This window comes from Vicugna pacos, chromosome 20, assembly GCF_048564905.1.
Source record: "Vicugna pacos chromosome 20, VicPac4, whole genome shotgun sequence".
Taxonomy (NCBI): Eukaryota; Metazoa; Chordata; class Mammalia; order Artiodactyla; family Camelidae; genus Vicugna; species Vicugna pacos.
The window spans coordinates 18,583,614-18,608,869 of record NC_133006.1 but is presented as its reverse complement, the minus strand read 5'-3'; the positions used below and the strand labels follow the sequence as shown (position 1 = coordinate 18,608,869).

Genomic DNA, 25,256 nt, shown 5'->3' with positions numbered 1-25,256 from the left:
GAAATACTGAATAACATTAAGAAACAATGATGTGTGGGTCATAAAAATATAATATTAGATGAGAAAAGTATGAAAAGGAGTAAGACTTATAGCATAAAAACATTTCTGACAATTAAAACACATACACAATCCCATGTTACAGATTTTCCAAATACATGTGATCATTAAGGACATAATCAAACATATTAGAGATAGTCCTAAGGGGAGGGGAGCAAGAGTGGGGCTCAACAAAGATGAAGAAATATAAATAAAAGAGAAGGCCTTGCTTGGATGATGTACTATGACCTAAGGTAAATGATGAACACAACCATCTACACCAAAAGGATACTTGTTTAAAAAGAAAAGAACAGATCATTAGGTTAGTTTTTTTCATTTTATAGCTGAGAAATCGGAGGCTCAGACAGATTACGTCTTACTTATTACACAACAAATCAGCAGCAGAATGGGAACCAGCAACTGCATTGATCTTCTGGTCCTCATCATTCCTTCCTTCCACCTGTCTGTCCATCCTCTGTCCATCTACCTACCCAGCAAACATTTATTGAATATCAGGATTCCACATGCTGGGAGTACAGCAGTGAACAAAACAGACACAGTCCCTTCTACTATCAAATCACATGAACAAATGTAAACTTACAAATGAAACTAAGTTCTCTAAAGAAAAAGCCCCAGATCTATCAGCATCATACAAAGAAACTTTAACCTAAACTGGGGGTAGAAGGTCAGGCAAAACTTTTCTTCAGAAGTGACATTTAAGCTGAAACTTAAAGGATCAATAGGAAGTTACTGAGATAAAGGGGGTGGAGTATGATGAGGTGAGGGTAAGGGTGAGAAGAGGGCGAGAAGCATTCCAAAGAGGGTGGCAAGTGCAAAGCCCTGTCCTGTGGTCAGGGAACGCACAGTGCATTCCAGGAATAGAAGGGCAGCTGTGGCCTGAATGCAGAGAGCTACATGGGGATTGGTACAGATGAAGTACACAGGCACCTGATCATGCAGGGCCTGGAGGCCACGGTGATGATTGTGAACTTTACCCTAAGAAGGTAGAAAGGCTCTGAGTGATTCTGAGCAAATGAGTGTCCCAACAGGAGCATGGAGAACAATGAGAAGGACCAGAGAGGATGCAGGGATGCTGCTGAGCAGGCAGGCCCGACAGCAATGCAGGGGAGACTTGAAGGGGGGTGCGCATTAGGGTGGTAGCAGCAGTGGTGGCAAGAAGGGAATAGACGTGACATTCGGAACATAGTATCAATATAAAAGTTGTGTCTATAATATAAAAAAATACCCTGATGATATATATTTTAGTGTGCTTCCACAGCTCACTGAGTTTTCACCGGGGTGTGCTTCCAATTTTCTATAACAGGCATCTACTGAACATTAACTCATCAAAGGATCACTAGGAAAAATAATAATGCTCTTGGGGCGACAGGTTCCTTAGTTTTGAGCAAGAATGAAAGAAAATTGGGCTCCAAGCCCTTTCTTAAACTATCATTTGCCACCAAAGACCATTTCTCTGCTGCCCAGCTTCTCCGGCTATTAGCAAAATGGTAGCCACCCAGTCAGGATGGGGGCGGGGGCGGGGGCGGCTTCGGGAGAGGTCCACCGCCCACAGTCACGAGACTTGCCTGCACTGCCGACAGTTCTCAACTGAGAACTCAATCAATTCATACTTAATATTTTACAGAACCATTTCCTGAAGATTCTAATTTGAACATTCTAACACCTTCTGCACTTTTACATCTCACTTGAGCCCCTCACTTTTACATTCCACTTTATCACCATTTTAGTTGATTTCATCACAGCTTCTGGAAAACAACTTTACCGACGACCATTTCCTGCTATTATGAGGGCAGAACTGAAGTAATCCCCTGCTTGAGTACCAGGTAGTTTTTATGATAACTTTACCACAGGTAATGTTGTGATTTTTAAGTACGTTTCTCTCTTGTAGCACTGTACCGATTCCTGTCTTTAAAAGGATAAGTATCGAATGCAGCTATAAAAGAAACATACTCATCGTGACAATATTAACAAGCCAATAAGTCCAAAAAGATTGCTGTGTTGCAGACCGGCTCACCTACCAGGCCCCTTACATCATACAATCACTTAATTTTACTCAAGTCGGTGACACGCCCAAGCCCTGTTATGCTGAATTATAAGGCAGGAAAATGCCATTAATGTTTAGACAGCCCCTTCCAAGACATTTTATACAGCAGTCTGCTGCAACAGCCTCCAGATTCCAAAGGTTTCATGTGATGCATGGAAACCACAGCCCTCACATCACTGTTTTAATAAATAAGTAATAACACAACGCCCATTGAAATCTTTCCTTCCACTTCCCTCTTCCCATCTTTAAACATCTTTCTTGGGATATAAGTGATACAGTAAGCTGCACATAGTTGAAAAGTACACTTTGATGAGATAGACATGTGTACACTCATGAAGCTATTAGCATAGTCAAGATAACAAATGTTTCCATCATCCTCAAAAGTTCCCTCATGCCCCCTTGTATCCTCCCCAGCGCCAGAGAAGTGTGGATCTGCCTTCTGTCACTATATATTAGTTTCCGAGATCTAGAATGCTTTACAAATGGAATCATACAGTGTGTATATAAATATATACACTCTTCTTTGTTTGCCATCTTTTATCCAGATTCTCAAGGACTCTTCGTTTACTCAGTAGAATCATCAGGTGAATCACTATATTCCCTACTTAACCCAGAAACAAGGCTTTTCTTGACTTAGTAGGCTATATTTGGGAGCAAGTGGGGGTGTTGAGGTGCATGCAGGGCACTGGTGTAGGCTCTGCCCACTCTGCTTTGTCTCTCCCTTAAGATAAGCGATGTGGAAATAGCGTTATTTGGTAAAGAAACATTAATTTTCTTCTGATTTTAAAAGTAACACATATTCACTGATGAAAATGTGTAAATACAGAAAAACACAATAAAAAACATAAAAGTTGCCTGGAATTCCACCACCTAGAAAACCTCTGTTAACATTCTGACATTCTCCCTTATGTTCTTTTTTAATGTGCTGTTACGGACAGAATGGTGTTCCTCCCAAATTCATATTTTGAAGTGGTAATCCCCAGTACCTTAGAATGAGACTGTATTTGGAGACAGTGCACTTAAAGAGGTAATTAAGATTAAAAGAAGTCATAAGAATGCAGCCCTAATCCAGTATGACAGGTGTCCTTACAAGAGGAGGAGACGTCAGGGATGGGGGTGCAAGGAGAAAAAGCCACAAGAGAACACAGTGAGAAGACTGCCATCTGCAAACCAAGGAGGAAGTCTCAGGAGAAACCAAACCTGCTGACACCTTGATCATGGACTTCCGACCTCTAGAACTGTGAGAAAATTAATATCTGTTGTTTAAGTCACCCAGTAGATAGTTTTTTTTTATGGCAGGCCTAGCAAATTAATACATGCACATCTACAAATATATGCTACCTTTAACTTTGAAAAACTGGCATCAATCTGCCTATAAAGATGGTATCTTACTTCTATTTTACATTATATTATGGGGGTTTCCCTATGTTATGAATGGGCTATACAGAACTTTTGATATGTTAATGTGCCAGAATTTATTTCATTATGCCTCCATTGTTAGACATTTGTAGTCCTCCTTTTTTGGTTATCATAATAAACAAATGTGCTGAACATTCACATAAAAGAAATGTTCTTCCTGAAGATTTCCTGAGGATAAATGATTAAAGGTGGAAGCAGTAGATCAATGGGTATTTTTTAAAATACATAATACATATTACCAAACTGTCTTCTTTTTTTTTTAATTTTTATTTATCTTTTGTAGGGGGAGGTAATTAGGTCTATTTATTTATGTATTTTTAGAGGAGGTACTAGGGATTGAACCCAGGACCTTGTGCATGCTAAGCATGTGCTCTACCACATGAGCTATACCTTCCCCCTCCTCAAACTGCCTTCTAGGAATTTTGTACTATATAACATGTCTCAGCAGTATATGACACCGCCCATTTCATGACAGCCTCACCCATACTAAGTATTTTCATTTAAAACATCTCTGCCAACAGGATTTAAAATGAAACTTGACAAGATGATTTTCAAGTTCAATGGAAAAGAAAATCTGAAAGATTAGCTTAGAAAATTTAGAAAAAGAATAGCTATGAGTGTGGACTGACAGTAGTAGACAGCAAAATAGATTCCAGAGCTGCGGTTATTTTAAATGATGTGACAGAATCTATACAGATCCATGACACATGCTATTTGAAATCAGTGAGGGAAAGGATGAAATAATCAACAAAGGATTTCAAAACAACTGTTTACGTATTTTAGAAATAAGGGTAAACCCCGACCTCAGACCAAACACAGGATGCTAAAAACCCATACACAACAATAAGGAAACAACAACCAACCACTGACAACTCCTACAGAGGAGCATATTTTTATATTTTGGGCTGAGGAGGGAGTTTCAAGGCAAGTCACAAAATCCAGAAGCAAGATAAGAAGTGACTGACAGATATGACCAAATCAAAATGAAAAACTTTTGTACAACAAGGACATCATAAACAAAGTTAAAAAAGTAACTAACACACTGGGATAAGATATCTGCAACATATATAAAAGACAAAGAATGAACATACATAATTTACAAATTAATAATGAACACAAGCAATAACAAAGTTGACGAAGAATATGAAGACATAATTCATGAAAAAAAGAAATGGCCAAGAAACATAAAAAGATACTCAAGTTTAGTAATAACTAGGCTAATGCAAGTTAAAAAACAAATATTTTATTTTAGTGGATGTACTTCTGTATTGTTTGGTTTTTGCTGAGGAGTGATTGTTGTATTAACTCATGTAAATGAAAGTTTTTAAATTAAAAATATTTGCCAATAAAACAAGCCAAAGGTGGTATTTTGTTTCAATTTGCATTTCTTTGATTATTAGTGAGGACAGCTCTTTCAAGTGTATTGATTACTGTGTTTCTTTTTCTTTCTTTTTAAAAAGATGTTTGTATACATTTCCTATTAGGGATTCATATTTTTTTCTTACTTATTTGGAAAGTACTTCATATATATTAAAGACAATTAGTCCTTGTCATATATGTTGCAATTTTTTTTCCCCAGTTTGTTAAACACCTCTGAATTCTGTTTATGGTTTCTGCCTTTGCTTTTATGCTGAAGAAGTAGTTCCTCACCTTGAGATCAGATAAATACTTATTAATAGTTCTCTACAGTTCTTTTGGAGGAATGTAAAATCTAACTCTTAACAGGAAACTATTTTGGTATAAAGTATGAGGAAAATCTCGTATGTTTTCAATTATGAACTGTCTCAGCACCATTTGCAACATTACCCTTTTCATTCTCAACATATGTGAAATGTCGTCTCTATCTTGCACTATCTTCTTACATATACTGGGATCAAATTCAGAGTTGGATGATTGCTTAATTCATCTACTAGTTTATTCTTTCATTAATGCCATAATATTTTAGTATGTAGTACTAATTTTAATACCTCGTGGTTCTAGACTTACTGGTTTTTTGGGGGGGGGTTTGTTTTTTTTTGGTGGAGAAGGGATTTCCATTTATTTACTCTCTTGGGAAAAATTTTAAAGAACTTAGTCAAAGTTGTTTTTTTTTTTTTTAAAGCACAAATGGGATTCTGAGTAGTCCTACATTAAGTTGGCAGATTAAGATGTGTAGAACAACTGTCTTTACTATAATTAAAGTTTTCCATCCAGGAATATGTCTTTCCATTATTTAGTGTTCTTAAAGATTTAGAGTTTCTTTACATTAGAACCTGTGGATTTATTAACTTTATTCCTAGGTAGGTATCTGTTGTTTGTGGGGGGGGGGGGGAGTTAAAAACTCCTAGCAGAGCCCCCTGGCATGCTCCCCTTACAGCGACACTGTTAATGAGCTCATGTCATCCTTCTGCCTCCCACCCTTGTTCCTGATTCTCATCCCATCTCCAGTAATATAAGGTGGTCAGGGATGGGTGATCCTTGGTAAATACAGCTAGGGATGGACTAGGTGTAAAGGAAAAGTATGGCTCATGAATTGTTACTAGGTATTATACAGATTTTATTGCTATTATGAATAGAATTTTCCCATTATACTAACTAGTTATTGGGTGTATGTGAGAAAACTTGGTTTTTGTATATACTGTTGCATCTGGCTATATTCCTTAGAGTTCTTATTAGTTCTAGTAGTTTTCCAGTTCATTTCCTTGGGTATATTATCGTATCACACCAGCAAATAGTGATATTTGGTCCCTTTCCCTCAATGTATCACACATATTTCTTGTTCTTTCCCTCCTCCCCATTCCCTCTTTCCTCCCTACCGCTCCTTAAATTCTAGTGCAATGTAAAACAGAAGTGGTAATGAGGGCCAGCTACATGGGCGTGCAATCTGTGCTTTCAGACAGGCCCTGCCCTCAAAAGGGACCCATACTTAGTTTAATGCTCCATTGTCCTTGTCTTTAAATTCTTAATAATCTTATCTTGGAACTTATGTTTTTAAATAATGTCTGATGGGACAATGGAGCAAGCCCACGAACAGAGGTGGTGTGCAACATATGTGTGTTCACGGTTCCCTGTGCGTGCAGTGCTTGCCATGCCCGAGCACAGAATCCCAGTGGACCCACAACATGTGCAGCGTGAGTGAGGCTCAGAGTAAGGACGAGGCCAGGGCGCCTTGACTCTGCCTGAGTAAGCAGGGCTGCAGACAGCCTGGAGAGGCCACCTTCCCTTCCAACCAGAACCTGCCTCAGATGGAGAAAAAGGCAACAATGTTCCAAGAAGCACTAGCAACCCAGGAGCTCTATCATACCCCTTTGTACTCTTGTTACTTCTATTATCCAAATGTTTATGCTGAAATTGGTGACTTATGCTAAAAGGTAGAGCAACTCACCATTCCTTTTCCCCTCAGTCCTTCCTTACTAAGGAAGTTTACTGAGTAAACCAAAAGTAGAGAGTTTTGGTAGAATGTGTGTGAATTAACAAGTGAAATAAAAACAATTTAGTGTTGTGCAGAATGTCCACTGTTCTGATAAAAACTAAATGCATACACGTGTATGAGCTACCAAACATGTACTGTGTAATTTTGGAGATCCTGCATATAAGATAAAGCTGTTATATTTGCATTTAAAACCACCATTGCACAACATAGAGATGAATGATAAAACTCATGCTAACAATTTAAAGGTTTAATTTTTCTTTACCTAGAACGACATTAAACAGCAAATAAAAACACTATGCCAAGTGAAAGACTGAAAAAGAAAGGAAAAAGCTTTTTTTCCCCCCTTTTTAAAATCTTCTTAAGGGCATTTTTTTCCTGCTCTTGAACAATGGGCTCCACATTCCCATTTTGCACGGTGCCCTGCAAATTATATAGCTGGCCCTGGGAGCAATAATGGGGTTTTCTGTTTGTTTGTTTTAGGTTTTATTGGAACCACCTCTGATTAAACCTCACTATTTATAAAATGGGTTATTATAGAATTGTTACTGATAGTAAAAGCTACATGTCTATCAAAGGTGACTGGCTAAATAAACTAAATTACAGCACCACTATTCAATACACACCCAAAAAGAAAAAGCATGGGAAAATTCTTTTCGTAATGGTAAGGAAAAATCTCCAAAACATTGTTAATTTTAAAAAGAGACGTATAAATACATGCTACACTTTTTAATAAAAGGGGGGAAATAAGAATACATACTGGTATTACCTACTTACAATATCAAAATAAAAAATTACCTACCCGGTTTTGGGGTAGAGATTGGGGTACTGAGTTAGCGACCAGGCCAACAAAATTAGATTTTATGTCCCCTTGGCTGCCAAAGTACCTTTCATAGTCAGTGCTAGAGAAACACCTTGCCCATTTACAACCAGACTATTTACAATGCCAGTCTAAGGAGAACCACAGTTTGTGAGAAGGTGAGACTGTTGCAAAATGTTGGACACATGCTCTGCGTCCCATTTAACAACAAGCTGTGCACATTTACATCTCCCTGGACACCCCCCCATCCCTCTCTAACAAGGGTGGATGTAAGCAGGATCCAAAAAATTCAATCCTGTAAAATGTACATGTAAATTCTACAAAACAAGAGCAATAAAAACTTTTTCAGGCAGTCTTTATTCTTAAATAAACAAAACAACAACAAAAGAACAGGTATAAAAAGATAATGAAATTTAAATGTGCACAAAAGGACCACATACTAAACTGAGAATCCTAAATGACTGTGAGGAAGTCACTTTCTAAGCATCCCCCACTCTCCCCTCCACATAAGAACTATAGCCCATTCTTGTTTGAGAACATGGGCTCCCCACGTGAGAGGCAAACAAACTGTATTACATTTCTTATGCATTATTGTGGGATATTTATTTTATCTGAATTTGTCTAAAACTCTTAAGATCCTGTGAGAAAATAATGCTTAATCTTCTCCAGGGAAAGGGGTGAGAGACTACAAATAACTCTCAACTCTTAATTCCAATCACTGCCTACTCCCTCTCCCTCAACCAGACGCAAAGCGGTCCACTGCAAGGGGTACTGGCTTTGAAGGGGTCAGAGATAAATAACCCTTTACACACTGACCTTTTTATGTGATTCTCCCCTAACTCTTCACCTTCTTCTTAAGACTTAAGGACCTTCACCACCTCTATGGTGGGCGTGGGGGTTGGGGGAGGTCTTCCCTGACACCATCCCCCAACTCACGCTAGATACTCCCGTTTCCAGTGTTCTATAGCATCTCCTGAATCCTCCCAATAGATGACTTATTTTGCTGTGTTGTCACCTTCTATTTAAGTGTCTTTCTCCTTCATTAGCTCATATGACCCTCCAAGGCAGAAGCCGCACCTGTGCATCTCTCTATCCCCAGTACTAAGATACACTTGGCAGCCTCTTAATAAATGTCTGCTTAATGCCAAGTAATTTACAGTAGATAAAGAAGTTGAGTTTCACTGACAATTAGAACCAGCCTTAATATCTGGTTAGAGAAATAGGCTGGGAGAAGCAAAGCCTCTTGGTTGAGACTAGCAGACTCAATAGCGCCATTTCAGAAAATGTTCTGAATTAAGGTCTTTAGGGCCCGTCTGCTACTCCAAGTTTGCTTCTTTGCCACATTCTAACACATCCACCCGCTAGGGAACTCCCTCACTCCCAAAGCTGTTTCTGCTCCAGAGGACACTTATTTTTTAAACACAGCTGCAAAGCATAGAAGTCATATCCCTAAATTCAGTGGATGCCAAAAGCCACGGATTTCCAACTCTGTTTACTTTCCCAGGACTTTACAGAGTTCTAAACACACTTTCAAAATACTTTTAGATGACAGTAGCAACTACAGACTACCTATTCCTATTTCCTGCCTCCAGCTGGGAATGAGTATCAGCCATTTTTGTTGCTATGCAAACTAGCACATTTGTCACACTCTGTATTGTTTACTAAATTCTTCAAGGCCCAGCTCAAAATACCAGTCTTCATGAACCTTTATCTTACTAGGCAAGAAAAAATATTGTTTTCCTTCACAGCCCAACTAAACCTCTAATCTTTCTCCACTCTGCTCGTGCCTCTGTCTCTTATTCTCCACTCTGCAGATCCCTGTGCCTTGCCAAGGGGCTTATTCGAGCTACTTTGAATCAGATGGTAAATCTCCTGGTGGCTGGAGCCCCTTTTACACTTTCTGCCTCTGCACTCATCATCTGTCTGTCTGACTTCAGCTCCATTCACTCCCATGCTCTACACTGTACCTCAGAGGCTAAAACTCCGTAACTACATTTCCCAGCTTGGTTTTTGGTGAAGTTCTACTGTAGAAGAAACTGGTGAGAGAATGGAAGATGGGAGGAAGAAAGGACACATTTCTGTCTGCTTCTGATGGTGCTGTAGGAGCACAGCAGCCGATGGACGTGGGATCCGGCACTCCCGCCAGGACAGCACAGTTCCTGGTGGCGGCAGCGATAGTGAGGTCATTGACACAACTCCTGGGCCTGAGCCGCCTATTTTGGTTGCCCTACAACAATTACTAACAAGCAAGTAAAATAAAAAAGCCACCAGTCTTCCTGGATCCATGCTGGTAGACACAGAGGTAACACTTAACTGCCTACAGCTGGTAATGGAAACTTTTTCTTATTCTTTGAAAGGGTTAAAGAATCTTGAATTTTGAGCCTACAGCACCATGCTCTAGCTACTCTCTCTTAAGCAGAGGTAGAGCAAGGATAAGAATGGAAAAGGGCTTGTAAGAGCTTATGGCTTCCAGAAGAATCAGGAGACCTTAAGAACGGAAACCAGTCTCACGTAATGCTAAATATCACACTCTAACATCAGTGTAAAGTACTTACTGCTCCCCTAAGTCTTAGTAAAAGCATATTCTCTATTCATCTACAAGACTCATAAGAAGAGAAGAGCCATTTAAAAAGGAAAAAAAGAAATGCAAATGGCCCTAAAAATATGAAAAGATGCTCAATTTCTCTTATAAAAGAAAAGCAGTTAAAATTGTACTGGGATAACATTTCTCACCTATCAAACTGGCAAAAATCCAGAAGCTTGACAATATGTTCCACTGGCAAGGCTGTGGGGAAATGGTTGTTATCACACACTGCCAATGAGAACTTTAAAATGGTATAATCCCCATGGAGGTGAATTTAGCAATATCTAGCAAAATTATAGGTGCATTTACCCTTTGACCAAGAATTCCCTCTTCTAGGAATCTATCCTAAAGGCAATAAATAGCACAATTTATAGAAGCAGAAGACTGAAAACAACCCAAATGGTTCATCAATAGAGGACTGGTTCAGTAAACCATAGTACATCTACACAAATAAGTACTATGAAGCTATTAAAAAGGGATAAATAAATAATATCCTTCTATATAACTAGCTCTAGGACAAGTGTTAAGTACAATAAAGCAAGGTAAAGAAAGTACATAGAGCCAAGTATGCTACCAATTTAAGAATGGTGGGGAGGCCACAAAATATAAATTACATATATATTTACTTATTTTCCATTTTAAAAGAGTATAACCCAAAAAAACTAAAGGGGAAAAAGAATATCTACTGGAGTAGAGGGGACAGGAATAGAAACTCAATTTCTCTAAATACAACTGTTCCATAGATTTGATTTTGGAACTATCTATATATTTTACATAGTTATAAAACAAAAAAATCTTAAAGGCAATCATTAAATATGAAAGCAAAATGGAGCAAATGAATCTATCTGTACACTGAATAGCAACATGACCATTCAGAGAATTATTTTAAGTGACTTTAAAACACAGTAACTTTACTATATATCTCTAGTGGGATATACCTTAAGGATGCAAAAGATAACTGCTAAAATGTTAAACTATTTTCAGTAATCATGTGGTTTAAGGTAGTAGTAGTAATGTAATTCTGAAACTATTTTGTATGTACTGAAGAAAAAGCAAATTAACTATTGTGCCCTAGCCCTAGTAACCAAGATTTTCAGTATGGAAAAAAGGAGATGAAAGATCAAAAGATTAAACAAAAACTTTGTGTACTGAATTTTAATTAGAAGTGTCGGCATGCAGTCGAAGTGCATATATTTCATCTGTTAAATATCTGACATACAAATAAGTAAATAAATACATGCGTATGCATTTCCTATTTCTGTCCACTGGAAAGGCCTAGGAACAGTGATCAACCCAATCGGGAGTGCTCAGGTTGAGGCTTCCAAATGTTATTTCTGACTTAAAGGAACCAGGGCCTTTTGCAGAAATGGCTGATTCCAGATCAGGGGCAGAAAATACACAAGATGAACCTGGCGCATCGTGTCATGCCACAAATCAAGGAAGTACTGGGGACTACTGAGATCACGTCAGAAAGACTCAAGAGCCAATATGAAGAAGCTAAGATGGGGACAATTTTAGTATCAATAAAAATAACTGCAACTTATTAAAAGATGTCCAATTTGTTTAATCCAGTGAATTCAAAATGATCATTCTCCCCTTTCTCCCCTCACCTCTGGCAAGACCTCCACAAACCTCACTGGTCACCTTTCAAGCCACGTAACCATCTCTTTAATTTGAAAAGTAGTAAATGAAAAGAAAGAATAGAGCATTTATCCTTCTTTTCCTAGGCAAACTGCAACTCAGGATTACCAAATGCATGTTCAGGAAAGTTTTCTCTTTCTAGTTACTAAATGAACAAGGAATAACAAGATTAGAATATAACCATTTTGTAATTCAAATTATGAAAGAATAAATCTAGGAAATAATCATGAATGGATGTGAATATCCAAAAGAGAGGGGCAACCAAAGATCTGTGCTTCTTGACAGACATATACTATCACCTACAGAGCATTCTTACGAAAAAAAAAAAAATCTTGAATCAGATGAAGCCTATACCAAACTACTAAATTACAAGAAATACAACAGAGGAACACATTTAGCCTTACCATAGGGTTTAATCACCAAAATCTAGGCTGTTAGAAACTCTACAGGACAAAAAGTTTCTTCAGCAAATAAATTATAATTGGGGGGGGGGGGGGCGGGAAGAAGAACACAGAGATAGACATGTGGAAGGAAACCTATAGACTTAAAGAGATTTAAGAATCATAACAGCTATTTATTGATAGTATGGACCTTATTTGAATTCTGATTTAAATAACCTGTAAAAACACATACACTGACTCCAGACTTCGATTCAATGAAGAACATCTGAACACTGCGTATTTAACATTCACAAGGAATTATGGTTCAATTTTGGGGTATTATAATGATATTGTGATTATGGCTACAAAACGGAGGTCTTAGTTCTACAGATATATATTGAAATATTTATGGATAAAATGATAAAGTGCCTGGGATTGGCTTCAAAATAATCTGATGGGGAGGAAGTAGGTACTATGTAGATACAACCAGGTTGTCTGTGAGCTGATAATTCTTTAAGCTGGGTGGTGGGTACTGTTCTCTCTCCTTGAATAACTAATAGGGTATTCAAGGAAATAAATTTAAACATAAGATTAAATGAAAAGGAAGTCTTGGTAATTATTATGAAAAAAGTGGAGGGATCTGGCAAATGGCATGTACTTATCACAGAGTGGAGTGCCAAGGCGAAGTAAATGCGTTCTCTGGGAGGCTGAATGTCTAAATAGCGGTCTTATCTCTTCTAACGTTCCTTCCATGCATCAGCTGCAAGACAGGTTAGAGCTTCCGACAAATGCCTCCTAGCAAACGGAAGACAGTCATCACAGGCTGACTCTCCCAGGCAAGAATGTATCCCAGCACTGTCCAGAAGCAGCCAGCAAATGAGAAGGGGCTATGGTGGCAGCAGCAGATGAGGTGGCAGAGGTGCTGTGGGTAGAGTCTGACACCCAGATCTGGTCAGTGTGGCCGAGGTGGGGCCCATTCCCAGGGACGGATGAACCCACAGGGCTCCACAGCTTCCCCATGAGTGTGCACAGGTGAAGCAGCATGAAGGACGACATGCTGGCAACAAAACTGTGAAAGAAACCCTTTGGTGGAAAAAGACTAAAACCTTACAGGGCTAGTGCAGTTATTTTTATGTATGTTTTTTCTGGCATCACTGTATGTTTTAAGTAATAACACTACAATCTGATGTTTAAAAACAACACAAACATTTAAAAATTTTAAGGCTTATGAGGAGCGTGCTCCTCTAATCAGAGCAGCCTTCATAAGCACCAAGAACTGTGACAGAAAGAAGCTCTGAGCCTCGAAACATACAAGTGAGCTTGATAACCAACTAGCTGTTCATGATGACATTACTTTAGTTTTACTTTTTTCCTCCATGAAAACCTGGAGTTTCTATTGGTGGTTCTCAAGGAAGGAGTACATATTTCATAGGAAAGAGGAAGTAGTAGGCAGCTACAACTTAAAAATTACTCCAGGTGATTCTGACATACACTGTGCCCCCACTAGTGGACCATTCCTTTCTTGCAGATCCCTGAAGAGTGGCCGGCTGAGGCCTGTGCGCAGCCAAAGTGCACTTGAGATCATCAACATGGAAAGCTGGCCATTACTATTTCAAACACCACTGTAAACTCAGCAAAGCTGCCATGTCAGACAAAGAAAAATGAAATCCCCCACCAACTCCCTGTCCGCTCACACCACCTCCCCATCTGCCCAGCACAGGGGCAGCTCTGAGCTGTGAAGATGTTTGTAAAAGGAGGGCCAAAGGAGATCCCACCGTAGGTCATCAGTCTCCTTGCCCCACTGCTCCCACTCAGTGGAGGGACGGTGACAGGCAGTGACAGTGCAAGGCTCTTTGCAGTCAAACTGGTGAGCATCACAGAAACAGGACTGAAGAAAAGGGAATGAAGGAAAGTGTTTGACCAGACACCAAAAACACTTCTTGCATCTCTGCAATCTTCTTTCATCTCCTGACATGCCTAAGACTATTATAGCTTCTGATTGTGCTGACTAACTCAGTTTGGACAAAACATACAGACCAACAACAGCATCTCTCACTACAACTGATCCTGGGTTTCATTCCTGTGATGGCCTTTCATGCCAGATAGACCTGTTTCTTTGATAATTACAGTGTCCACAAACCTGCTCTTCCTCCAATAAGAAGGCAGAGGCACCTTCTATGAGCATGTTCAAAATGCAGTGCACTGGGCTGAAATGAATAGCCAAATGCTTTACACTCTGTGACTTTGAAGGTGGTTTGGTCTCTAAGATCCTTCTCAGTAAGGTCGCCCCTAACTACACAACCACACACACACGGTGAGTGAGGCCCGCAGTCTACAAAACAACATGAGCAGCAGGTGGAAAGAAGTACCCTCCAAATATCCCTTCATCACACAATTCTATGCCCCCACAGAATTAAAAGCCTTGATAACACCAGGGAATGCTTCAGCACAGTTAACTTTCAAGTGACTTAAAAGTCATAAAGATTACCAATGTTTATATTTCATATTAATAATTATACCCATAGAAAAGTTAAGACAAAGTAATTTATTTTAGATGAGCTCTAAAAGGTTCTCTGTATGTTGGGACAATTTCTACTCCTGCTACTATGTTAATATTACTCTCCCAAATTTCCCTAAGTAAAGGATTATGTTAGGACACGGAAGGTGGGAGGAAAATTGAGACTTTTGACCATTCAAAGAATCAGTTAACATTTGCAAGTTACACTCATCTTTCCCATTCTAGTTTTCACCATGTTTTTAGAACATGTGTCAATATGTTCTGCACCACAACAAGGACAGGACTTGGGAAGAAGAGGAGAAATGAGTCCTTTGTAAAGGTGCAGAGTTGTACTTTACATACACCAAGGCACGGGCATCTTATCCCCCTACTTGAACACAAAGAGTCTCTTCAAAGAAAGCTGCAGTAAAGGCACAGATTCAAGGATCTAATTGGTTAAACTATGATCTTTGCAGGAAATGAGCAAAAACCTGTGGGCATGGATAAAGCAGGAATAACCACTCATGGCATCTAGAATGCTGAGACCTAGGATAGGTTGTACATAGTGCCAGGTTAAATACTACCTAAAACAAAAGCAAAAACAAAACATAACAGAAAACAACCAAATAAACAACTGAACAAAAATGGAAAATACCCTTTCAAGGGATCAGCCAGGTAGTATTTTCCACAAGATAACTTGATTTTCACAATGACAATTTAGTTACTCCAGTCTTATTTAAGTTATATGCAGGCATTTTCCTGAGGTGGATCTGGGTAAATAGGGCAAATATGGACTGCTGTGTCCACAAAAAGGAGATATTCTCACAGCTGAGCACACCATTTGTATCAAATCAAAGGCCAAAATACCTGCATAGGCTTGGAAAGTATAAACATTGGATCAATATTACACTGACTTCCTCCCTGATCTTACCTACCATTAAATATAGAAAAGCCTTTGGTATGAGAGGCTTTGCTCACTCTCATAAGCATTCTCCACAGCAAATCTGAATGAATCACTGAAGCATTTTCCATTCTTGACTACTAGTACAATATTTATATTCTTTTAAGTCTACTGGAATTATTATTTTGACTACTTCTAAAAATATTAAGCCCTCTCTTACGTCACTCAGCCATAAGGCATTCAAATCAACCAGAGTTCTTAGTCAAAGCTAAGAGGAGGATTAAGATGAGTTAATGGAATAACAAAATATTTGAAGATAAAATGCCTAAGTGTATACAAGAAAATGTAATTGTAACACTTACCTATCAGCCCCTTCTCCAGAGTGAAGGTTTTGTTTGTAAACATACATTCAAAAGCCACAATGTGGAAAATCTTGTTCACTGTGTTGTGAGTTCCGACTATTCGAATATACCTGGGGATAAAAAGAAAAGAAAATTTGTAGGAAAAAATAAGCTTCCATCACAACCAATCCAAAGATAACAGAGTAAGATACACTATGGAAACATACAGTGTACCAAAGTATGGACTAAAGGAGACTCTGAACTTGGCTTTATACCCTGTACCTGCTCTTGAGGGCTAGCTCCAACTGAGCCTGGAAGAATTATAGCAAGATTAGGGAGGTACCACGTTCCAGAGAATTATGTAGAACTTAGATTTGGTTTAGAAAATCAAAGCAGGGACTATTCAGCTCAACCCCTGGACGTCAGTACAATTATATGTCCATGAGACATACACTGGAGAATAACAAACAGCTTCTATCCTCGCCTTGCGGTTAGGACGGTGCCTGTGCACAGGTGCACAACATACACAAAATCAAATGCTTTCCACCTCAATGAAAGCTTTCATCCGTTGGAGGCAAGTGCATGAAATCAATACTGCTTTCTTGTTCAAAGGAAAAATCCACAGAAACTACTGAAAACCATTCACAGTTTCTTGTATTTTAATATTGCTCCTAAATCCTTGTTAGGAAGTTAACCCTATATACTTACGCCAGCCCCCTACTTGACTGCTGGGAAGCCTTCTCCTGACCAGAGGAAGTGATCTGCAGAGGTGACCCAGCCTGCCCGCAGCCTCCCTCCTGGCCACACCGATCTGGCACCTGCACACAGTGCAGAGTTTCACGGGGCAGGTCTCAGTCATCTCAGCCTGTTCACCCTCTGTCTCCCTGGAGGCTTCACCTCTGACAAACAAGCATTAACCTTGGAGCGACTTGCTCCTTTCACTCTCCAAAGGGACCTGACAGTTCACAGGTTAATGAACAAACTTACTCTTCTGAGTGTCACACAGTTCCACAGGGAATGTAATCTGCCACACACTGTCTTACTGGAATTCAAAAGAACCAGAGAAAAATAACTAGATTAACTGATAAAGCTCTCCCAAATTATGAACTATGTGCTCTGAAGGCTGGGGCATACTAAACAAACAGATTTCAATTCGAAGGTGACAGACTGGGCACGGTTTTTGTAACATCTTCCCTCCACTGTGTAAAACAATCGTCAACTCAGGTGATATCATTTTACTTTTGAGTTAATTGCTGTTCACTAATTCAGTAATTCCCTTACATTTTTCATCACTCCAAGTTAACTGCATGATGTAAATGCTGATTTAAAAAACTCACATTAAAGAGACTCTATTTGGGGGTTTTGTATCATGGGCTACTTTCCCTCCTGTTTCTTCAAGCCTGAATCTCACCACATCCCCTGCACACCTCGTTTAGCCATCTGCTCTCTGACATGAGCCGAATGTCCATCTTCACAACCAAGATGAAGGCTCTCTCCTGCCCTGGTTGTTCAGTGTGCCCATGCCCACTGCAGGGAGACATCACTCTTCCTGTGTGGAGAGAGTCAGGGCAACTGCTGAGCTCACCAGAACCCTTTGGGTGAGGAGGACGTTGGCCCTAATCTGTTCTCTCAAGCCCTCAAGGCAGACAGAAGGTGCTGATTTTATGGCGTTTGGATGGGTGGGTGGGGTTTCATGCAAAATGAGTTCTAAATGGTCTGGGTAGAGCAGATTGTGTTGTTCTTTACTGTTGGCAGTAACAATCTCTCTGGGCTTTCTGGAACAGAAGGGGTGTGTTAAGCCGGGCACCTTGGCCTGAATCTAATTTTGTCCATTTCCTTAAACCCACAGGAACTCAACCAGCATAGCATTTTCAACTGCACATGGTCGTGACAGTCTGAGTGCTGCTGTCTGCAACCTTGGAGGGAATGGAGCGAATGTGGTTTGGTGGAATTTGATCAGATCATTCTCCTGTTCCCGAGGTCGAGTCTCTCAAAGGAGAGAGAGCTCTTCTAATGCCGAAAGGCAGAAGAGCCAGGAACTGAATAACAGGGCCTTTCCCATTGGCAGTTCTTGAGGTGAATAATTCGGTCTGACCATGCAGTAATGTTCCCTCCCCTCCTTTTTTTCTTTTCAAAATATTATATGGAGCTAGGCTCTCCACATTTAGATAATAGCCATTTCCCAAATTTTACCCTGGTACAAATATCAGGAATGGGAAAAAATATGGCACTTTCCCCTCCCTCATCCCCAATTATAGGAAACTGAAAATAAAAAACTGTACTGGAATACATTTTACAGCCTTAATGATAGTGTTTGTGATAACAAGATAATATATATGATTGCAAAAGCACTGAGAGATGCCTCCAGATAAAAAGTTCTATATAAATGAAGATAATGTTATCTCTGCTGCATAATCCTGAGGTCAAATTAGCAATTCACCACTGTACATCACACTTCTTGATTAGCCTGTTTTATGTAATGCTCATAACAAGTTTAATTATTCTAGTTCTACAATACTTTCTAAGTCTCCATAAAATTATAGCCTAATTTACAAAAATGGTATAAAGTCCTTATTCAAATGCACATTTAAAAAAATGGTTTAACCAAGTCACAAGAAAGAAGCCATGCTCCTTTTCTCCAGTAAGGACTTGTTTAGCATACAACTCTGTCCTTTACTAAGGATCTTGACTAGAAATGGCAAATAGGCTTCAACTAACCCCCTCCACCAAATCTGTGACTGGTAGGCAGCCTGGAGCTCTCTGTTAAGAACTCAGGGACCCTGCCAGCTCAGAGGAAGGAGAACCCAGACCCATAAACAATGTCTAGCAGGAGAAGGAGGCAGCACAGGTATCATCCTTATTCAGGAGCAGATTTCCTTAACGGGGCTCACAATAGAGCAACCCAAGGAAGAAGAGAAGTTATCACATTCAAGCTATTGAAAATTCAAGGGAGGGGGATGGAATAGAATCTCCCCCTACTTTTTTTTTTTTTTTTGGGAAAAACAAAGCAAAACTTGCTTCTGGGTTATAACACCTAAACAGGAGAAGCAGATACCACATTTTCTCTGTCCAGAGATTATGAATAAGAGGTAAAGCTTACACTTAATTTTTTCTCCTTTCAACATCATCTCTCCAAAGCATACTCAGACTCTGATTTAACCTGGTAACAGGGCAGTGGCAGCTAGTGACATCATCAGTGTGCAAAGAGGAGCACTGCTGAAAATATGACAGCTATCCTTTGTTCTCTCTGAGGTCCTCAACAGCAGCTCAGACAGTTGGGAGATAATTAAAACTTAAACAGTGCTGAAGAAGGCAGATATGCAAAAGATTGGCCATTTCTGATGAGGATGAATGCTGTCCACACGAGCCCTGTGTAACAGCCTGTTTCCAATATTCTCCTCCCTTCCCTATGTTAGCTGTCTTCTAGTCACTGACAATGCCTGGGTCCAGAACACAGTTCAGTACAGGATGTTTCAATGCAGAAGTTTTTAGGAACTATAATACTGTAGGTGAAAAGAGCCTGTCTTCTTTAATAAAATGCCCTCCGAGGATACCACTCTAGAATTGAAAAGAAATACAGAGTTCTGAAGTACCTGCTTTAGTGTCTCACAGAATCAGGTTTGTAGCCCAGCCCCATCACTTAATTAGCTGTGACACTTTAGAAAAAGTATGTGTTAAACTTTCTTGAACTGTAGCTTCCTTCTCTATAAAAGGAGGTTAGTGACACAAACCTTATAGGATATTTAAATGAGATAAGGATTTAAGGTGTGTAATGCAATGCTTGGCAGAGTAGGGTATCATTAAATAGAAATTCAAAGAGTATGTTGTCAGATGCAGAGTTTCTTGATTTGGACTTCAAGAACGCTGGTTGTCCGGGAGAGTATTCCTAACCGTGGGTGTTAAAGTGGTGCGTCCCTGAAGAGGGAGGCCCAAGGACAGACTTCAAGAGCACAGGTAGGTGCTCGCCTGTCTTCTAAGGGCCCCACAGTGCAGGTCCGGGCTACAGAAAGAAGCCACATTCTGAATGCAGATTTCCTGGCTCTACATTGTTTCCTGCTTTAAGCCCCTAGTCTTCAGAAGTCTGTTTAAAATGTTCTTGACCTGACTCAGCTATGCATAAGGAAACAGTGTGAGAATCTTCTGCCCATATGTGGTCCAGTTACCCACGTCCACAGAAGAGTTGCTTTTTAGCACAAACCCTGAAAGTTTGGCGTTTTAATTTATTAAGAAAAATAGTACTTCTTAACAGAGAGATATCATAATACTGTGACCTAGAAAAATTTTGCCTTGGAGATTTCATTGTATTCTCTGCCTGTTCTGGGAAGGTACTACAAATTCCTATTCTTAACCTATCTTTCCATCATTTCTTGTCAGGATGCTACCAGACTTCATTTCAAAGTCACATAGAATACATCTTTAACAAATGAAAGAAAATACAGAAAAACAGCAACGTGTACATCCCCACTTTAAACCCCTGGGCATTCTCAAGTCTCGGTATTCTTTAGTCTTTAGCCTAACTGTGGTTACAGTTAATCCTTAACCTTTGTCTCTAGTCATACGATCACCTAACTTCCGTACTGAGCAGGTTCTACTACAAGATAAAATTGAGTTTGGTAAAAAATATTTAAATGAGCTCTCAAGGGATCAACTAAAGCCAAAATCCATCAGAATTTTATTCTTTGGTAAACAAAGTTTTCTTCTCAAACTGGACTTTACATTCTTAGGTTAAACAAAGACTCTTGAGAAAACTAGAGTCAGACTAGTATCCTTAACAGCACAAGAAGGAATCCTTAACATTTTGGCTCTTCCTCTGAGGTAGCCATGGAGAACTCTGAGGAGAAAAGCTGTTCTGTGCTGTGGCCAGAGGCAGTCACCTGACAAGAATTTTTGCTACAGCGTTTACTGGGGACTTGGGACATGTGGAGTTTGGATTCACTATTTCCACGATTTCCTATTTGACCTTTCCTTTCAAGGAGATATGAAGAATGTACATAAATAATTCTCTAGCCCAAGAAGCAGGTAATGTCTGTGGGTTTCCCCAGTATGATATTTTCTTCTAGTTCTGGGTACAATGTTAGTGCTCTTACAATCAAACCACAGACTGGAGGGGAAAGTGGCTTCAGGTCTTGTTGCTAAGGCAGCGAGAGGAAAAGAGTTTACTGCCAGAATGACAAAAAGCTTCTAGAAAAAGCATGTTGCAACGGAACAGATTTGTTACTCTTAGAAAACCTTCCCTCTGGCTGATCTGTGGAGCTATAGATTCTCCTCTACTGACTTTAGCAACGGGCCCCAGCAGCATTTGCTTATTTGGGAGAGGAAGAATTACTGAAAGGTTAAACACTCTGTGTCCATAGTTAGCCTATGCAGAGGCTACTGTCTCAGAGAACAGCCCTGATGTTGTCTGGCTGTTACCCCTGCAGAGGGAGCAGTCATGTTCCAGCAACTCCACTACTCAACCTGAAGGGCAAACAAAACAAGAAGTCATCTTGTATTTCAGAGAAAACTGATTCTATATAGAATCAAGTATGCAGAAGGGATAAGACTGGTAAATAACTACTAACACATCAAAACCCAGTGCTACCCAAAATAGAAAATCATTCCAACATTAGAGATAAATATTTAAGTGTTGTTTTTTATTCTGGGGAGATGTACGTTCTGAATGGAGATTTTCCCCTTACCCCTAAATGTAGAAGCTAAAACCTGCCATAATAATATGCCTTCAATCTATGAAATCAAATCTCATGAAAAGAACTTAACTATAATATTTATTTACATAAATCATATGAAAATGATATAACATGAAAATTTATTTAATTCATTGATATTTCCTGCTTGCACATTTACCAATCAATAGCTCTTATAGGTATACTGGGCAAATCTGCTATTAATGGAGATGTAATAAACACTTGGTACAAGAAATTGTGCCAAGTACTGTGAGGAACAGACCAGAAAGACAGGACGTAAACCATCTGAAGAAATTCATAGTGCATTTAGAAGGCATAACTAAAACCCATCAAACTATGATTTTTGACAGAACTGAGTCGAAAGAATGACCCAGGTTCTAGTCAGAGCCTCATAATGCATTAGGCATAAAATTTGGGGCAAGTTCCTTAACTTCTCTGAGTCTCAGGCTCCAAGTTGGTAGCAGTGGTAAGAAGATGTAAGAGCATCTGACCTAGTCACATATGGCAGCCTAACCTTAAAATACCAAATCTAGCAACATGAACTTTAGAAGTCCTCCTTGTGAACTACTTTTGCTTTGAAGAGCAAAACAAAACAAACATGGCTAAAAGAGAAATAATCCCCTCCCTGCCAAACACACACAGATGATCACTGACTCACCCAACAAATGCTGGCTGAGTATTTATTTACCACATGCCGGCTACTACTTGCTGGGTGCTGGGATGTGGGATTGAACACTACAGATAAAATTTTTTCCCTAAATTTCAGGCCAGTCAACAAGCAAAAATTTAAAAAAGCAAGTAATTAGCCACTGGCTGCTAGGTGATCTATTTAGCACGGAACTTTATGGACAAACTTGCTAAACTGGAAGTATAAACTGTTGTAAAACCTCTCCCTGCAGGAATAAAAGAAGGGTCAAATGGGAAGGTATGACTAGCTCTGCCTGAGAATATGGATACAGTGTAAATGAGCCTGCGATGTAGATATAGTACACCTATTACAGATATTTAGCAGGACATAGGCAAAAATTTAATTAAGCAGGTTTCTTAGGATCTGGAAAGAAGAACAGATTTGAATTTCACAGGAAGAAATGTCTTATTTATTTCATGGTTTAGCTTTTCTTTTTTTTCCTGCTTTTTTCAGATTATAATAGCCAAGCAATTATAGAAAGACAAAATGGGAAGTGGAGGACATAAAATGAAAAATGAATAAGGGAGAGAGGGAGGGAGAAAGGAGGAAGAAGAGAGAAGAGAGATAAAGGGAGAAAAAGAGTATGAATATGAATACACCAGTCCCTTCTTCTGTCTCTGTTATGTGCTAATGTGAACAAATCCCCATGTGGGAATACTGTTAACCAATTTTATTACTCAATAAAACATTTGAAACCAAACAAAGTATATTTTAAGAAATAGAACTAAATTACCAAAAGTTCAACATTTGCATTTTTTCTTTAACTTTTCCCCTGGCCCAAGATGCTGGGAGCAGGGGGAGAGAATTTCACCAGTTTTATCTTTAAAATGGCTGCATTATCTTTTTCAGTTTATCCAATAGGCTGTGCGTTTCCACGAATGTAGACAAATGAGTCTAATGGAATTGCGCACTAGAGAAAAAGCAGAAGAGAATTAAATTTGTTAGTTTCCCTATGAATCTGTAAGAACTCATTTGGTAACTATGACCTGTAGCAAGCCTACTTTAGGATCGTGGTGGCTAAGGGAAGTTTCTCTCTTTTTTTTAACCTAGGACTATGGTGGGGATATGCCACTTACTGTAACTTAAATTTTTAAGGGCAGGAAGAGCATCTCCTTTTTTTCCTATAGAAATAGGAAAAGAAGCAAGGAAAACAGAAGGAGAAAGAATTTGCCTCTCCCTGAAGAAAAATCTAAGAATCCTTCTAAGAATGTATAAACAGTTGACACACTGAGAAATAAGACAAGAATTGCCCAAGATGGTCAGAGTAATGGAAGTGAAAACGGAGTGCCAAGTCAAGAGAGTAATAAAGAGAATACAGGGAGTAAGGGAAACCACAAATCTTCACTCCAGGCCCCTGAGAAACTAGCTCTGGGATTAAAATAAAAGCTACCAGCTTCTGAACACTTTCCATGTGATAGCCCCTGCGTGTATGACTTCCTTCCATGGAAAACTCACACCTCTACACTCGTAGAATCAGGCGGGAGATTTCAAAGCTCAACAGAACACATGTTCCTCAAAGCCTCTTCATTCTTTACCAGCTATGTAAAGAAACCTATGTTCCAGGCAATAACAGCTCCTCAGAGCTGACTGACTAAAATGTATTTGGGGGAAAAAAGCTCAATGCAGAAAAGCCACACACTTAACACCTACTATTCCCACACTGCTTCAATGCTCACAGAAAATTTCAGGGACCATAAAACTTCCCTTGGGGAAATTCTGGACCTTTACCTAGAGAATGGATCAGAAAAAAAAAAATCCAGAGATTTACTTAGCACATAATTCAAGCATCAGTGTACCTATGTATAAAGCTATCAACCAGAGGCAAAGTAAACAAAATTAATAGTATGGAAAACTTGAGAGAAACACTCACACCAACAGCACAGGAAATGCAAATGATAACAGAAGAGAGAGAAGTGTTTTTGTCTGGGGTGCCAAAACTAGTACAGATATGCACAGTGTTCTGTATCAGGGGTTGTTAAAGGCAGAAGTGCAAGACTCATTTCACCATTAGAAACCTGTGCACTCCAGTTTCCAAAAAGCATGAAGGATTATTAATCTCAGCACTACTGGTGTAAGAGATTTTGCTGCTAAACTGTCAGTGTGTTTGAACTTGAACAGAAGCAAAAGAGAAAAGAAAAGAGCAAGATGCTCTAAGTGGCATTATTTGATGATCTAGAGTCTGCAGCTTACAGTAGGAGGTGAGCAGACACAGCGTAAGTTCAAAACTAGCAGTCTGCCCAATCACATTAAAAGACATTCTCCCACACTCATGCCTTTTGTGTCAGGAGTCCCATGCACCATGAAGTTTTGAGGCCTGTCCCCAAATAATATTTCTGCTGGATTAGCAAGCAGGTTGGGAGGTGGAGTAGTTTGGCAAGGATTTTTTTTACTCCTCCTCCCCAAAGCTTCTTGAGAGTTCAACCATTCACAACCTAGACTTTACTGGTACAGCATTAGTGCTAAGACAGTGATCAGAAAGAAAACGTCAGAAATTCAAGGAAAGAAAAACTTACAAGAGAAATTCACATAAAGTAAAATGCATACTTTGTAAGAGAGGATTTATTTTTTTTAAAAAAAAGGAGATTCTATTATATTACTAGTAGTCATTGCTACTGCTGTCGTGTTTGGACCTCTCATTTAAAAAAAAAAACAACTGGCTTACCGCATTTCTTTTCCTTCTTTTACATTTTTAAAATGCCTTCTTTAAGGCATTTTTATATGTACGTAGTTTTAAAAGTCAAATAGCCTATAAGATTTACTGTGGAAATTACTCCTCCCATGTTCCATTTCC

General features: G+C 39.3%; 1 protein-coding gene across 3 annotated transcripts in view; it reads right to left on the bottom strand.

The window, feature by feature from the left end:
• Positions 1-25,256, bottom strand: part of BTBD9 (BTB domain containing 9) — a 345,479-nt gene that overhangs the window by 107,476 nt on the left and 212,747 nt on the right. For all 3 annotated transcript variants that reach the window (XM_072945104.1, XM_072945106.1, XM_072945105.1), the window contains exon 7: positions 16,115-16,224. In XM_072945104.1, coding sequence (XP_072801205.1) covers positions 16,115-16,224 — 110 coding nt within the window. The remainder of the gene's footprint in view (positions 1-16,114; positions 16,225-25,256) is intronic.